The 16,412-nt window shown below is 44.0% G+C and overlaps 1 protein-coding gene across 1 annotated transcript; it reads right to left on the bottom strand.

The window, feature by feature from the left end:
* Positions 1-934: 934 nt before the first annotated feature.
* metrnla (meteorin like, glial cell differentiation regulator a) lies at positions 935-7,663 on the bottom strand. The gene is made up of 4 exons (XM_018704727.1): positions 7,298-7,663; positions 5,142-5,530; positions 2,011-2,070; positions 935-1,853 (listed from the first exon to the last, which is right to left on the bottom strand). The coding sequence occupies exons 1-4, from the start codon at positions 7,393-7,395 to the stop codon at positions 1,540-1,542; spliced, it is 861 nt and encodes a 286-aa protein (XP_018560243.1). The 5' UTR covers positions 7,396-7,663; the 3' UTR covers positions 935-1,539.
* Between the last annotated feature and the right edge of the window lie 8,749 nt (positions 7,664-16,412).

The following is a 16,412-nucleotide window of genomic DNA, read 5'->3' as shown; positions in this document are numbered from 1 at the left end:
CATCTTAACAAGCCTGGCTCGCAGGGCTGCATCATCTGGTGCGGTAGCCCAGCAGTGGGCTCCAATAACCCGATTGGTTCCCTGTGTATTATTTGAGGTGATGAAAATGAAAAGCCTTTCATTTAAACTTGGGGAGCTTGAGCAGAATCGCGTGTGCCAATCAAAATTTGGAGTGCGGTCGGAGAGTGCTGCTCTCTGCTGCGTGCCCAGTCACAGGGCTGTATTCAGGTCTGTCTTCAGTCCTCTCTTTCTCTTTCTCTCTCTCTCATACCAGGCTGCTGCGCTGGAACAAAGAGGCCTTTCACATTGACCTTGACACACGGCCACCCCCATCACCACAGGAACCAGCGCGGAGGAATCCACCCCAACTCTCTGATATCAATCTCTCTGTACCTCTGGCAGACGGTCTCAGCTCGAGGCTGAGGTGAACCTTGGAGGGGAGGATAATGCACATCATATGATGGTGTTTTTATTCCAACTAGGAAATATATATATATATATATTAAAAAAAACCTGTGAATACCAATGTGAATATTATATCTCATCTGAAATAATCCACCATGTCTGTGCCAAAACATAAAATATCAAGTTTGGGTTTATAGCTTTCATGTGTCAAAATAATCTCTGTAATGTAATAACGGCTGCAACTAAGTAAGCAAGTTATGTCTTGTTCTGTTCAACAGTCCCAAAACCGCAAAATAATCAGTTTACAATAACATAAAACACAATAAAAGCTGCAAAGTCATGATGTTGGTTTTTTGTGCTCAGAAAAGGATGAATGAATCCACTGATTTGATAATCACTATTTCTGTAGACTGACTAATTGATTCAGCTCTAAATATAATCTCTCATAAATAAATAAATAAATCAGTCAATTACGCACACTGCAGTAAATGACCTATTTTACTTACTTATTTAACACCACAGACATGAATGTTGTTCCATGGAATAAAAGCTTTTATTCTCAAGAGCAAAAAAGAGATTTTGCCTTTTTTGGTTTCCTTTTTTTGTTTGTTTGTTTGTTTTTCTTTACAATTGTTTGGCCTGACAAGCACACAAGTTCAGGCATTGAATTGCGAATAATTTTTTAAACAAAATAAAAATAAGAGGCTTTCACTTTATACATTTCTGTCATAAGAAATAACTTCAGGACTGTACATCAAGCTTTTTACAAAGCACGCAGAGCTTCAAAATATACAATGTTCATTCACATTTTATACACATAGAAACCAAACAGGGTCTGCTACATTTAAAACCTGGGAGTTCCTCGTCTGTGAGAAAAGGCAGTCCGAACACATTCCACTTTGCATCGCACTGAACTTTGAGGACAGAGTCCAGCTGACATGCTGCTTGGCAACATTCAGGAGCTCCATTCTTTGTCTCCAAAAGAGTCACGAGACAGGAAGAGAGGAGAGACGCACTGCCACCGGGCCAGTCTGTCAGTCTTTTCTCTCCTCTGCATGAACTCTTGGTTCAGCTCTCATCCCCACCCAATGAGGTCACTTGTCCTATTTCTGAGCGTGGGCAGGTAACCCCCCGTCAATCTGTGTCCACGTGACAGGGGTTGGTCCCCTGCTGCTCCGCCTCGTGATACAACCGCAGGAAATCTTTGTAGCGTGGGGCGCATCCCATCCAGGCCTCCCCAAACCTCACTGTCCCAGTGAAGAGGAACTCACCCTCGCCAGACCTCACCCCGCACTGCAGGGGCATCTTGATATGGCCTGTCCAACTCCGTACCCTCACGCCACCGGATACAAAGACCTGGGTCTTCTGTCTGTAGAGACGACTGATCTCCACAGTGACAGAGGAGTGTTCCTCCTGCTGCTCCACCTTCTTAATGCTGCCCCGTGCCACTGGAAACACCAGACACGAAGACAAGATTTAGATTTAGATTTAGATTTGGCAACAGCTAGATTTCATGCTAAACAACATGATGTATTCATTGGACATTTCTGCCCACCCTACACCAGCAGGAGGCCTGTAATTCTTCAAAACAGCACTGTTACTCACCAAAGTCATTGGTGCAGACTGCTAGAAGCATCTCAGCATCACTGCAGGGCTGACAGGGTGCTAAAAGGAGATAAAAGAAAGCGAGTGGATGAGTCTGGAGCCAAGGTTTTGATTGAGCACTTAAAAACTGAAACAGGAAAAGTCCATGATTTCTTTAGCACTCCGGGTCTTTGCAGCGTGATAAAAATCTTGCTGAGAGGTCCTCAACTTTCCAATTAAGCACCACTTACAAAAACACACGACTGTGGTTGGCCCAGCCATGCAGGAATATGTGCTCCTCACACACTCATATGCGCACACACACACACAACCCGGGTCGCAGTAATTTCCATCCCCACAAACGATTATTTATTTACAAAAATGCCAGAGCAGAATTCAGCTGCCACGAGCTCTGGTGTTTTTGCACCAAACAGTGCCTGGCGTGCTGCTGATGGTATAAAAAGAAGTTAATCATTTCTTATTTATGCTGATGTGTGTATGTGCGTGAGTGTGCTTAATGCTCAAGGGGGCTGTTCCATAAGCTTCCCCACCACAACAGGAAACCCCTGACACTCCATGACAAACAAGGACCAGATGAAAAGGATAAGGGGAGCAGAGAGACCTGAGCTCTGTTAGCACTTGAGCAGGCCTGCTGGGACTGAAACACCGACACAGCTATAGGATCAAGTAGAGTTTATAACAGCCTTAAAAGAGGCAGATAAGGTGGACAAAATTAGCCTGTTAAGGCAGGCAATGAGAGGGCAACGTCTGATAACTAGAGGGCAAATGATTGGGTGTAATAAAAAAAGTGAATTGAAGGACCCAGTACTTAAAAAAATTGCCCCAGGCTAGATTTCACCTTTGACTGGAGGCTATAGAACAGCTAACTCCACCTGCCCTCCACCAGTGTTTTATGGAGGGAGAGAGGAACCTAAATGAGAGTAGTCAAGTCAGCGATTAGTTGACTCAGGTGGCCAGCCCAACCAGAACGCCTTTATTAGCCCTAGACCTGCTGTGGTTTTCCCTAGCAGCAGAGGGAGGGGTGTCAAGTCAGCAGTGGGCTGAGGGTGGGGCAGTGGAGGGCGTCTGTCGACTGAATTAGAGAAGAATGATTGGAAACCACCCTAATTTACACATCTGGTCATAAAGCTGAGCACAAAGATTAGAAACGATGACCTCAAGAGAAAAGTACACAGACCTTTGCCATGAATTAAATATAAAAACACTTGTTGCTAAAGAAGAAATTTGTGCCCTCTGTTATCTTTAGGAGCAGAGCTGGAGCTTATTTTTAGCTGGCTTGTCTGAGGCTGAGTGTATAGGGGTGAGGGGTGAGCATGTCTTAGGTCAGCTTGTGTAGCAACATGAGGCACTGCCGCACCACTAGAGAGGTCAGAGGTCAATCAGCCACAAGCTCGGACGGCTTAAGAACAGCTGGGGAGCCGGGAGACTTCAGAGCGGGCCGACCTCGCCCAGAGCCCGTAGCCGAGCGCAAGGGAAAAAAAAAAGTGCTTTGAAGTGATCCTGCGTGCTGCCATAGCATCAGACGGAGCAGCGAGCCGAGGAACTAAACCCAGGGGTGTGTTTTTTTTTGTTTTTTTCCTTTTCCTCCAAAAGCCGAGAGCCGAGCGGGGCTCACATGTCAGACATGAAACAGAACCACAGGAATGGGCCAAGAGCCGAGTCAGCATCTCTCTCTGGCCCGTGCACGTGCAGCGCGACTCCGATCAGAACCACTTCACAGGAGCGGAGAGGGATGAGGGATGGGAGGAGCGGCGGCGGAGGAGGAGGAGGAAGTGGAGTGGAGTGGAGTGGAGGGGCACATTATAGTGTCCCTGCAACATCTGGGCCCTGATGCATTCCACTATAATGGAGCACAACTTGCTAATACCACTCTGCACAGACAAGAACCACTTCAAACAGCCAGGGAAGGGAGAGAGGGAAGATGTATGGAGGGGAGAGGACCGAAAAGAAAAATACCAGAATGATAAATAGACAAGAGAGAAATTAAGAGGTAGGAAATAGTGAGAGGAGGGGAGGAAGAGGGGGAATAATTTAAGCAAGCTGAGAGGGAGTGACAGCGAGAAAAGAGGGAGCGGAGGGAAAAATAAGCCTATATGCTCCTAGAAGTTCCTCCCAACATCTGGTTGGAGATACATTCCAGCTTGATGGTGAGCAACTCAATCCCAAGCACAGCGGGTCCAGAGAGGAGAGGAAGGGAGAGGAGAGATTGAAGAAACAGAAAAAAAAGAAGATGAGAAGAAGCGAAGGAGCAATCAATCCACCAGTCCAGGCCTCAGATGACACGAGACCACTGTCTTTGTGAATCATCCTGGTGCTATCTCAGGCCACATCAGACCACCAGATTATACTGCAGAGCTGAGCAGAGTCCATTAATGTGGTTGAAACAACCACACACACTCCTCTACATTTAACCCTCTCTCTCTGGCGTGCCAGATAATGACGCAGGATGTGGATATGCGAACCCAGAGAGCCGTAAAAACAGATGTGGGCCCCGATACTGCTCATATTTTGCTCTAGGTGGAAAAAAACACAGTTGCGCAGCTTGAAACTGTGCAGGTCTGGCAGGTACGCAGCGTGAAAATAGACGGCTGTTTTTCAATGGAGGCCCTCTGTTTGGCCGTGCCCCTCCACACACAAACCATTAAATAAAAAAGATCTTAAAAAACATTTACAGTTTAGAGCCATGTAGCTTTTTTCAAGTCAAGTGTGGATGGTTGTGAAATAGGTTGAAATATTCCCATTTTATCCTCAGAAACAAGAAGTTGATGTTTTGATACTAGCAGTGAAAGTTTGAGTCTGATGGGAAATAGATTTTCCCCCAAACCAAAATGTACAGACAATTCTACCAGAGAAATGGACTTTGGCTTCAGTATTAGCAGCATGCTGGAGCAAATGTTGAGTTTCCTACTATTAAAGTCCAACTCAATAAAACTTTCCACCAGTAGATGGCTGCATTTAGTACGCAGCACACACCACAGGGGACAAAGCACAAAGGATCCCAGCTCTAAAGGGAATCAATCAGGAGTCTGCAGACCTTTATAACAGCTACTTAGATAAAGTTAAAGACATTTATCTGCATGTTTACCACTGATGTTGTATTGGTAGATGTGTTTAAAGGAGATAAATCTTACCGCCCAGTGAGTGCGCCTCTGGTCCCACCCTGTCGTTGACCAGCTCGTACTGGAACGCTGTGATCCGCCGGCTGATGTCCGTGTGCGGGACGGCCTCAATGAAGAGCGCCCCCTCCTGGATGCTGAAGCAGTGCACCTTGCCCTGAGCCTGGTCCTGCTCGCGCAGCAGCAACCGCAGCTTGCCGTTGCGGTCCAGGTAAACGTTGGTGCCTCTGGAGTCAGACGAGGGTTTGATGCAGACGGAGAGGCGGGCGGCGGCGGGGGAGACTGTGTTGGGCCGGAGGTTAACGATGATGGCCCCCGTGGGGTAGAGCCACTCCAGAGAGCCTTCGGAGCAACGGAGGTACACCTGCTCCACGTCCCTGGCGTGGCCTTCATGAGTCAGACCGCTGGGAGGAAAGAGAGGGAAGCACATCAGCAGACACCAACCATGCAACATTAAAAGTGGCAGGCATCAAGATTTTTGTCAAGTGTAAACCCAATAATGTGAAAGCTTTCTTTGTAGAGATGTGTTCTAAACTTATGATGAACCCTTTAGTCTTTAAATACAGCATAAAGGGATTATTCAGTCGTCTAAAAATCATTTTCTGGTCATTTGTAGACTGAATTAACTAACCAAGGTGAAGACCTCGGGCAGCCTCTAAGGACATTAGGACCACATTCCTTCTAAAGCATTAAGGCCCGTCTGTGCACAAGACTGGCTGCATGACCAGTCACGAGCCGGAGCAGCCAAAATGACCTCAGCTCCAACACACACTCCCCATACCACATTGTTCCTCCTAGAGCTTTGGCAAAACGCACCACTGGCATGCTGCCTTTGGGAAGAGTTTGGAAGCAGAAATGGATGAATGGAGGGACACAGGGGCTTCTGGGCAGACAACAGCAGCAACAGTAGCCGGGCCTGCTGCATGCAAGTGCAAATGCAGGTCACGCACCGAACCTCCCCTTGCTTTCAAGCCACCAAAGAGACTGGAAGAGACTTGTCCGGGCAGCACTTCGGACTCTGGCGCCAGCATGACCAAATGACTCCCTCCAGAACTTAATGCCTGGTCGGGGTTTTGAAAACTCAAGTCTGTCAGTCATTCTGTGGCAAAGCCAGAGGCAGGAAGCCATCAGCAGTCTACCAGCGTGCGCATGCCAAGCTAGTGGTTTGACTCTGAGGGGGAGAAACGCCCAGTTTCCTGAAAATGAGATGCTGAAATTCAAATTTGCCATAGATCTAAAGTAACCCATGGCACATGCTGAGCATATGCAGCTGAAGCCCCATAACCAAGCTCTCCTCAGCACGCCTCTAATTAAGTCCTTTCTAACTTCATCACTTCTGCATGCAATTAAAGGAGATTAGTCAAGAGTCTCACTAATGAACAACAGATTATTGGTTAAGAGCTCAAAGTACTGAATATCGCCTACCCCTCCTGACTGGAGGATGAAAAACAAAACCACACTTTTTGAGACACAGCCTCTCAAGTGCAAAACAGATTTCAGCAGATGTCTGATGGGAGGTGAAACTTTCCAGTATGTGCAGCCTGAGGTTTTTAGAATCTGCTGTGTTGTTGTAATATTGAAAAACTTTACCCAAAATACTTAAAAGCTTCTGAGAGATCTGTGCAAGTAATCCTCTGAATATTAGTATTTTGTGGGGATTATCAACAAAAAGTAAAAGATGGTGTAAAATTTCCAATGGAGCTGACTAAAATTTTATCATTGGAAGGGATCATATTATAGGCTAAGTGTATAATTCAGTATTATTTTTAGACGCCAAAGGTCATATTATTCCAAATACTAGTGGCACAAATGTATAAAAAAAAAACTTCTGGTCACTAACATTTTATGATGATCAGGTCATTTGTCGATTAGTCATTCATAAATCCAGATCAAAACTCACATATTTCCGTTTAACTACGGTGCTTTTCACAAAAATATATACAGTTTATGATGTTAGATCAGATGTGTTTTCTTCTTTATTTGCAGTTTCTTCTGATTTTTCGTTAAACTCCACTGCTAGGTTTCACATCACCGCTGAGTTTCGGTCATAGTCATTTCGGGTCGCAGCAGCAACTCAGTCGCACTTTCAGACTTTATCACAATCATTTCAGTTCACCTTTTTTAACCTGACCTTAATTTAAATAAATAAATAAATAATCAGTAAACCTCACCTGCCCTTCCAGCTGCACTGGTCGCTTGAGTACTGGCAGAAAGAAATCCGACTTAGAAGGAGAAGAGGCAGCAGGGAGGCCAGCATCGGGGTGAGCATGTTTATCTCGCCGCTCACTTTGCCTCCTCTCGAATGAAACTACGATAAAGTCCACCGCCGTATTTCCAGCTACATAGCGTTTCCATGTGCTCCCGGGCCGTTCCGTGCCGTTCCCTCTCGGGGAGAGTTCCTTCTTTTTATCCTCGGAAAGTTCAGATGAATTAAGGCGCTTAATCAAACTCGGTCTTTAGCGCCCGGTGCTGACAGCGCTCCGTGAAATGTGGAGTGAGTTCAGCTCTGACTCCCGTGTCTGCAGCCCTGATTGCTCTCCACGTCACAACCCATCTACAGCAGTTTATCACGTCTGCTGCATTCAGGTGTTCAGCCGAGGCTCCGATTTCCGAGCTTCACACTTCAAACCTTTACTTAACGAAGCATTGGAGTGCTTTTGGAGTATAAAATATTGGTTGAAGTGCTTTTAACCATCATCAGCTATTGAGCTATATGTTTGAGCTCTTCTATAATGCAGAGGCAGAACAAAAGTGCCCAGTTTTAATTTATTGATAATAATGGTATCAATTTTACAAGAACTTTCGATTATTTTCATTAGTTACATTGTTGACGGTGCATGTCAGTGGCTCAGCCATTACAGAAAATTTCCACCTTGCTCATTATTATCTTCTGAGACGTGTTGAGATAAGTTGCTCAACTTATCTGTCAACAAATGGCAAAACGTCTGACAGTACTTGAAGGCAGCATTAAAGTCATGAATTTTGCTTGTGAGCGACAGCTGCAGCCCTGCATTCTCAGGTTGTTGTTGTTGTTGTTTTTATCTTGAGGGAATAAAAATTCATTTTAAGTAATTAGTATTTCATCTAAGTATATTGGTTACTGGATTGAACTTATCATTATGACAGCAAGCTTCCTGTTTCATTATGCAGGATCTGATTAGAATTCTCAGGAACTGCCACCAGAATATAGTCATTTCAAGCTTATCTGCAGTAATAGCCATATTGGGTCGTATTAAGTTTAACTGCAGTATTACTGCAACACAGTTTTGCTTAGTTTTACTGCACTGTGTAATAGTTTTCAGCAATTGTACAGTATGTGGAGATTTAAGGGCTGAAAAGTGGTGATTATTTGTGTCATGTGTTTATGTGTTATAGACAGTACATCAGCAATTACCCTAATAGCCACCATCAATTTGTACAGCTGTCGAATGAGTTATATTGATGTGTGAGAAACATGGATGGAGAAGAGGCCACAGACAATTACTGGATGGAGGGCCAAGATGTTGTACTACTTTACTTACATCTTGGAGCATATTAACTGTTATTTATGTTCAGATGATTTCTTGGCCAGAGACAAGAACCAGCTGAAACTGAAAATCATGGTTTAGTCCTCTGGTCATAACCCCACAAAAATCTGGCCACATCAATGAGTAAATGAATGAAAGTCATAAGTATTGGTCAAGTAAACACAACTTCATATGTTGTTTTTTTCCGAAATAATGATGGTTCTGTGCTTAAAATTCAAATAATGTCACGGTGGCTCCATGTTTTAAATATATCCCGCAATAGTTCATTTATAAGATGAGTGGGAATTTGGAAAACCACACACCATAAAAAACCAAACCATGGATTCCAGACAGCTCTCAGGTCAAAGAGTCATTTTGGAACATCCAATAAAAATAGCTCAATCGCTGTTAACTTGTATAATTGAGTTACTTCGACAATTAATCTTCTGACACACAAGTCCCAACCAAAGTTTAAAGATTATCCCGAGCCTCATAGTTTGCACGTAGCCCTGTTCCCAAGTCAAATAAGAGCTGCAGGGACTTGTAGGGCGGTGGGGTTCGTTACTACTGGGTGCATCTGTAAACATAAACTACTCATCACTCTAGTAATGGATCCCGGGCAACGTTTTTTTTTTTCTTTTTTTTTTTTCTCATGAAACAAGATGTTTTGCGTCTGGATGGTGTTTGGCATGGGAAAGAAACCCGTCTGACGAGGAAAACCAGAGCAGTTTGTAACTGCTGCTTTTCCTCTCTGGTTTCTTAGGACCTGGAATTGGCTGTGGCTGGTCGGTGATCGACATGTCTGGATTACTGACCCAGCATGCAGGGTACATGTCCTGGCTTGGGCCGCATGCCACCAAACAGCCCCACAAACCTCAGATGCATGCACAGATAGACTTTCAGTTCCCTTCTGTAGTTGAATTGCACAAACTCTCAGCCATCTTCCAGACTTTAATATTGAGTAATGTTTTAGTTTTGTTTGTGTAATCTGGATTAGAAGCCTGTCTGATGAGTGTGTGCTCTGGTTTCTGTAGGGTCCTTGCAGAGTTGCAGGCAGTCTGGGAGTTATATGTCTGTATGAGGTAACAGAACCACAAGGCGTGTTTGGACATGACGCCTGAGGATCCATCACAATGACACCTGCACTGCTGCACCAAAGCTACACCTGTAAGAGTTTCCTAATGATGTCTGTGAATTATACCTATTGCCATATTTAACACTGAAGGGGAACTCCACTGATTCTACACATCTGAGTCTGTGTGTTGTGTGTTTGGAAAATTTGACAGGTAACTTGCAACCAGAGAGCAATGGCACTGCTATCAACAATTCTTAAACTTTTTTTTTTCCAGCTTTGAGTCTTTAGAATATTATTTTTAGGCATGAATAAAGAATGGGACACGTGACATATTTTAGTTTTTAATATGCACCCTCAAAACTAGCGCACAAACAATTAATTGATCAACATAAAAAGTCATTTAATTAGTCATTTAAGTCAATTATGAAACATTTCCTGGTTCCACCTTTACAAATGTGAGGATTTGTTGCTTCGCCCTGTTTTATAACATTGTAAAAGTAATATTTTTAGGTTTACTCAGTTTGGCTTGACAAAATATGCAATTCAAAAACACCACATTTGGCCATTAGCATTTTAAATTAATCTATCATGAAAATAATAAATAGTTACAGCCCTACTCAAAACCTGGTTAGACTAACTACGCATTATACGACTAGGATATCTCCTCTGTTTTCCAGGGAGAGTGCATGTGGCTTCATCTTGTTATTCCAGTTGCTTGATTGCTAGCTGCCAGTGTTTGTTATTTTCTCTCCCACTGCAGCTTAAAGGAAGCAGGTTCAGTTCTCACCCCTCCACCTGTCAGAAGTTTCACTGGTGGTGGGAGCAGAGCTTGGGGCACACACACGTAGGGGAGGAGGGGAAGGGGGAGGAGGGGGAGAAAACAAATCGATGACAGATAGCGGGAGACTGAAAAACAGGACAGTTAATCACACGGTGCGCTCTTGTTGTTGGTTTCAGATTGAAACTTGGCAGAGAACAGTGAAGCAGTGAGGTAAAGTGTAAATTAGAGGATTAGGTGTATTTGGTAAATATGTGTTATGTAGCCTGGGATAGTGAGGTACAATACAAGTGGCATTTAGGGAGTCAGGGAGGGGGGAGGTTGCTGGAGGTTTTTTTGGGGGGAGGGTAGGATTAGTTTTTTTTTGTTGTTGTTGTTTTTTTGAAGGGCCTGGTTGTCCCAAACTCTTGCTGAGTGAGATTCACTTTTACGCCTGGAGTTAGCCTCCAGGTGAAAAAGCAGTCATAAAGTAGAATAGGCTGCTGACAGGATGTGATTTTTACTATTGCTTGTCCTCACTTTAACTCTTGTTTTGTCCTCATTTGTTTCAGTGCGGTAAAACAAGAAACCAGGCTCATCTACGATTAAACAAACCCTTGTTAAGAGAGTTTGTGTGTGTTTTACCACAGACAGTGAACAAACCTATTGTTCACTGTGGCATTTTTCCCTCTGGGGGTTTAAAAAATACAGCTTATTGATCTATTTGGCTAAGATTTTCAGTGCTGGTGAAGGGAAACTGGAGTTAATTTTCTACAAACTTCCCCTCCATGTTAAAACGTCCAGGAACCAGTTTGATAAATACCTAAAGTCCTGCCTCTTTTCAGAGCTAGTCTCAACCTGTTTGATTAAGCCTCCTATCTCGGACAGATAAACTGATAAACTGCAGTCACACAAGCATGTCCTATATCTCAGTGGTATGCGTTCACAGATTGCAAGGCACTGATACCATCAAGAGGCCGTCTGCCTGTCATCATCCCTCTCTGGCTCTTTTCCAGACCGTCAGAAATGCAGCTGAGCTCAAACCTGCGTCCACATTCCTCTCGGTAAACAGGAACCCTGTCATTCCGAAGTGCCAGCCGTATCACAAAGACAGACATGGTGTTTGTATCTCTTCTAACACCTCGCATTGCTTTGACAGTCCTTTTTCCCTCGCTTAAACAACATGGTGCACATTCCAGCTCTGTCGAGACCCCCACGTCTCAATCATCGGCCCTGGTCAGTGGTTGAGTCGCCGCTGGTTGTAAAGTCCATACATCCAGTCAGTGTGAAGATATGTGGGAGGAAAGTGACATATTTGAAGTATGCAGCAACTGGCGCATCTCACTCAAAATTCCATGAAGTTTTTGCAAGCCATGAAGACAATGCCTGTCTTTTGTTTCAGCCCTGATGGTGATGTATAGGCTGTGTGCATGCGATTGTGGGGAGAGACAAAAACACACCGGAAAACCAAGAAAAAGTGGAGAAAACCAGTAAATACCATGCTTGTGCTATCTATATTAGGCCATGTGAGGGGTGGCAGAGGAGGTTAGATGTTGCCAAGGCCCTAAACCAAGCAACATGCTCCAAGTCCACGCTGAATTAGCCCTGTGATGCCCTCAAGCTGTTCTCGACACTGTGCTATCAGCTCCTTCACGTCCCTCTCTCAGCGGTTCGAAGAAACCAGAGGAGCTGCAGCGCCGAGGGCTCACATCAAGAATTTGGGTCTGGGCTCATTCTGACAGGGCGCTTGCTCCAGCAGGTGGGCAACTCTTATGAGAGCAACACAATAAAAAGTGAACTCAACTCCAGTCTGCCCTTTCAGAATTTCACAGGGATCAGATATGGATTAAGGCCTGCAGATCCAGGTGGGATTAGCCAATCAGTGAGGAGCATAACTGAGCAAGGGCAGAGGAAGGCAGGAGTCAGTATTCGAGGTAGACTCTTTTAAGGAAAGCAGAGCTGTATGTTTAAATCGTCCTTTCTCCAGGACAACTTCCGCTCTTCAGATTAGCTCCAGTGACGTGATTCTCATGGCTTCCTCTGGCCCACGTCCCTCCTTCTTCTTCATGGCCCTGCGACAACGAGAGTTTCCTTGATGGGTACACTCATTCTTCGATTCGCTCGATCAGTCCAGGAGGCCCTGGACAAAAAGCCTCAGCCATTAGGCCCGCTGATACTGGGTGACAGCCATGATAGACTCAGAGCACTGTGGGGGTGGGAGGGAAGAAGCAGGAGAGCCTTCCTTTGTTAATTCCCAAGTTCTCTGATTCGCATGGGGAGATCAGCTCCTTCTATCTACCCACAGACTCTGGCATCCTTCCTGCATTATACTTTGGCTCTAACTTATGTTGAACATTGCAGGAGAACATTTAAACATTTGACTATCCAAATAATATTGATTTCATGTAGGCCGCGCTGGGCTGTGTGTTGTTCTTTTTAAAAGCTGGGTTTGGAATTCCCGGAAGAAAAAAAGGCAAAACAGATTTTTATGGAGTTTTTAACATTGCAGGGGATGTTGTCTGTGTTCAATCAGAGATGCAGTGATCTGCCAGTGCAGATGAGGCTTAAACAGACTCCCTGGGCATTTTCGATTGATGAATGAGGGTTTTTCTTTTTCTTCTTCTTCTTTTTTTTTTATTTGGTTTTGGCTTCACTATCCTTTGAGGAGGAGATCTTTGAGGGAGATACCTCTTGGCTTTCCCAATGTGGTTTTGAGCACTGAAAAGTGAACAAAGAACAGCTACCTATGCGCACATTTGGTCTGCTTTTATTTAACTAAAGAAAAACACATACTTTCTCACAGGACACACACTTAAGTACAGTTTTGATGTACTTTACTTGATCATTCCCATTTTCTGCCACTTTAAACTTTATACATTTCAAAGAGAAATCCAGAGAGAACTACATTGATCTGATAGCATAATTTTAACAAATTAAAGAAAATACTCCAGTGTAGTGTAGTGAATAGAAGTCCTTGGATTCTACTGCAGCGATCTCTTATTTTGGAATTGTACATTATTTCTAAAAAAGTTGAAACAAGTTGAAAGATTGAAATAATCAACCACTTTAAAGTTTCTTAAATTAAGAAAAATACTTTTAGGACTAATTAATAAGTACTCAGTAAGATGAGGATTTTTTTTACAGTGTAAAACAAATATGGTGATTATAGTAAGTAGCTTGTTATAGTGTATTAACACTCTTAAAGGGGCCATTCTGTGTTATACGCACATTTCTTTTTGATACTTTAAGTACATTTAGCTGGTAAAACCTTTACTGATAATGCAGGATTTTCACCTTCTGGTATTGATACTTTTACTTTACTAAAGGATCTGAAAATTCCTTCCAGCGACTGCACAGCTGACACAGCCAGCCGACAGGCAAACCTCTTTCAGTACAATTCACATTAACAAGCTCATGTGTTTACACAAGGAGAGAGAACGAGAAAAGGAAATGCAGGAGAGGAGAACAGTTGGCCTATTGTGTCCATCCACATGCAAAGTTTTATATTAGCACATGGTTTGCCCGGAGAAACAACCAACAAACTATTTAGAGCAAAACAATCAGTCAAATCTTTGGTATAAACCAAGCACGATGGCTCTTTATGGAAATTCTGACCCAGTGGTCTGGTTCTTGGAGCAGCTGATACAGAGGGGTCTTTAAGATCCTCTGGCACCCCTCTGAATGGATCTCATTCTGCCAGTAACGAGAGCTGGATTTCAGGAAAAAAAAAAAAACCCACCAGAGTTCCAATGCTGGCACGGCCCGATCCTGAAGGTGATACTTACCTCGTCTGCTGATTCACAAGCTGGTGACAGCTGTGGTCACAGGTGACAGGAGGTGACGAGGTTCATGGGAAACTCCTGAGGGTCTCAGAGTCAGAACAGCATTTGTAGCAGTTATGATGTGTGTTTTCATGAAGACTTATCATGCTTTAATTAGCTTGATGCTACACACAGGACAAAATCTACTGCATTGGTCAAATCTTTCTGGGTCTTAAAAGACTCCACAGGTGTCAAACCAACCGCTTAATACATCACAGCTTATTTTGCTGTTTGTGTTGCAATGTCATCTCCAAGATAAGACTTGTGCACACATGGTTTTGTAACTATTCTTAATCTACTTTATCACAATTGCGCATGATGAATCTGTGATCAGACAAACTCCCGAAAACAAACCAGGATGTCAGAGTTCTTCCTCCTCTCACAGGGTCACATAAAGTATGTCTTCTGTTACTGAAAACAGTGCAGATGGTTAAATTAAGTTTCGGTCCTTGTTTAATTTGTTTTTCCTACTAACTGTGAGTCAGGGGTTTCACCTCCTCGTCAGTGCTGCAAAACTGAAACTTACAGGTATGTTTTAAAGGAAATGCCAGGCAAGAAAATAAACAAAGGTAATACACACTCAGTACACACACTAGGGAACATTTGCTTAAGTTTTTTTTTTTTTTAATGTTTACTACAGGCTCTAGCAGTGAGTGTGCTGGTTGTCCCGGGGTATAAAATGACATTTCATCATTGTGTTTTTCCTCAGTGTGCTGTAAAGGGATCGTCTTTCTGAAGAGTAACATGGAAGGGAGAAAAGAAAAAAAAAAGGACAGTGCAGAGTGATTGCTAAATACTCAGACCTCTCTTTTGTTTTGCGGTCCCATATTAGAAAAACAATGCAGGCATGCTAAGACACGAAGCGTGGTTGCAATAAAAGGGCAAGAAGTGACACACAAATAACCTGTTGGGTCTGTATCTTCCTGTGCTCAGCCTGAGGTCATGTCAGGCAGCCTGCCAACAGAGCCTGTGATGAAATGAAGAGCCATTTTGAGTCGAGCAGGTAGCCACAGAGCACTGATGAAAATGGCCTCCCAGTAGATTACTAATTTCTGAGACGTACAGAAAGACATCTAGCCACTATTTTGTTTGATTCGCTTCTCTACACAGACGTAATGAGCCTCTGGAGGGATGAGGTTTGATAGATTGAGGCTACATCTTGGATGAAATCACCTGCTTGGGCACCTGCATTATTACACTCACCCTGAGTTAGGCTGAGACTATGCTGAAAGGCCTCGTCCACGACAAGAGATTATTTGAGGGTTTAAGCAGGTGGCAGTGAATGCAGAGAAAGTCTTAATATTTAGTAACCTGGATGGAGTTGAAAGGGGCTGATGTGCTGACTGAGTGGAACATGGAGGCCGTCACTGCCAGATCAGCTGCAGGATCAGCTGAGGGATCATGGGAGCTGAGCACGGAGGCTGTGCTCTGTGATCTCATTATTGTGCTTTGTGTTGGTCATGCACTCTACCCCAGTCCTTGCTCGCCCCGGCTTAGCCCAGCTAAGTAGCTCAGCGTCTGACACACACACACACACACACACACACACACAGGCACACACACCTTTAGCACTGCAGGGTTGAATCAGAAAGTTGTCAGGCCGGTTTGGTGTATCTGACACACACACATACGCACATCTAGGGAACTGATCCTGCACCCTCCCATGTACTCACGGCTGGCACACTCCACACACACTCCCAGGGACGCTTCAGCAGGTCAAAAGTCGCGTGGAGTCGCATGTGGAAACATATCAGATGTGCTAACAGCAGAACACAGAAAGTTCATAATATGAGAACAAATGTGTGATAGAGGTTGAAACACAAATGGTACAACAATTGTAGTGTCAGATAAAACATCAACTGCCCTTTTTAAGGTTAGCTATATGGCTGTAGATTTGTGAAAATAACATGGACCTGACATAGAAGACTCAAACAATAAGAGGAGCTGGGACACACACTGTCGTAGTGTTTGTGTATCCCTTTGCTGAATATTCCCTCATGTGAAGGAGCTCATGTTATTGTGTTCGCAGACACCTGTTGAAACACAGTAGATTCCGTCATGATGAGACATGCGTCTATGCAGGTGAATCACAACCAGCCGAAAGAGCTGCAGCAGGTGACACAGCCA

The sequence above is a fragment of the Lates calcarifer genome, linkage group LG11, assembly GCF_001640805.2.
Source record: "Lates calcarifer isolate ASB-BC8 linkage group LG11, TLL_Latcal_v3, whole genome shotgun sequence".
NCBI classification, from domain to species: Eukaryota; Metazoa; Chordata; class Actinopteri; family Centropomidae; genus Lates; species Lates calcarifer.
This window is presented reverse-complemented; position numbering and strand designations above follow the sequence as displayed.

What these genes read in the sequence shown, in the direction of transcription:
- metrnla (XM_018704727.1), bottom strand. Translation starts at nt 7,395, where the DNA reads ATGCTCACCCCGATGCTGGCCTCCCTGCTGCCTCTTCTCCTTCTAAGT. An exon ending in CAGTGCAGCTGGAAGGGCAG is followed by an intron (nt 5,531 to 7,297) that starts GTGAGGTTTACT and finishes CTTTCCTCCCAG; the next exon opens with CGGTCTGACTCATGAAGGCC. An exon ending in AGAGGCGCACTCACTGGGCG is followed by an intron (nt 2,071 to 5,141) that starts GTAAGATTTATC and finishes ATCTCCTTTTAG; the next exon opens with CACCCTGTCAGCCCTGCAGT.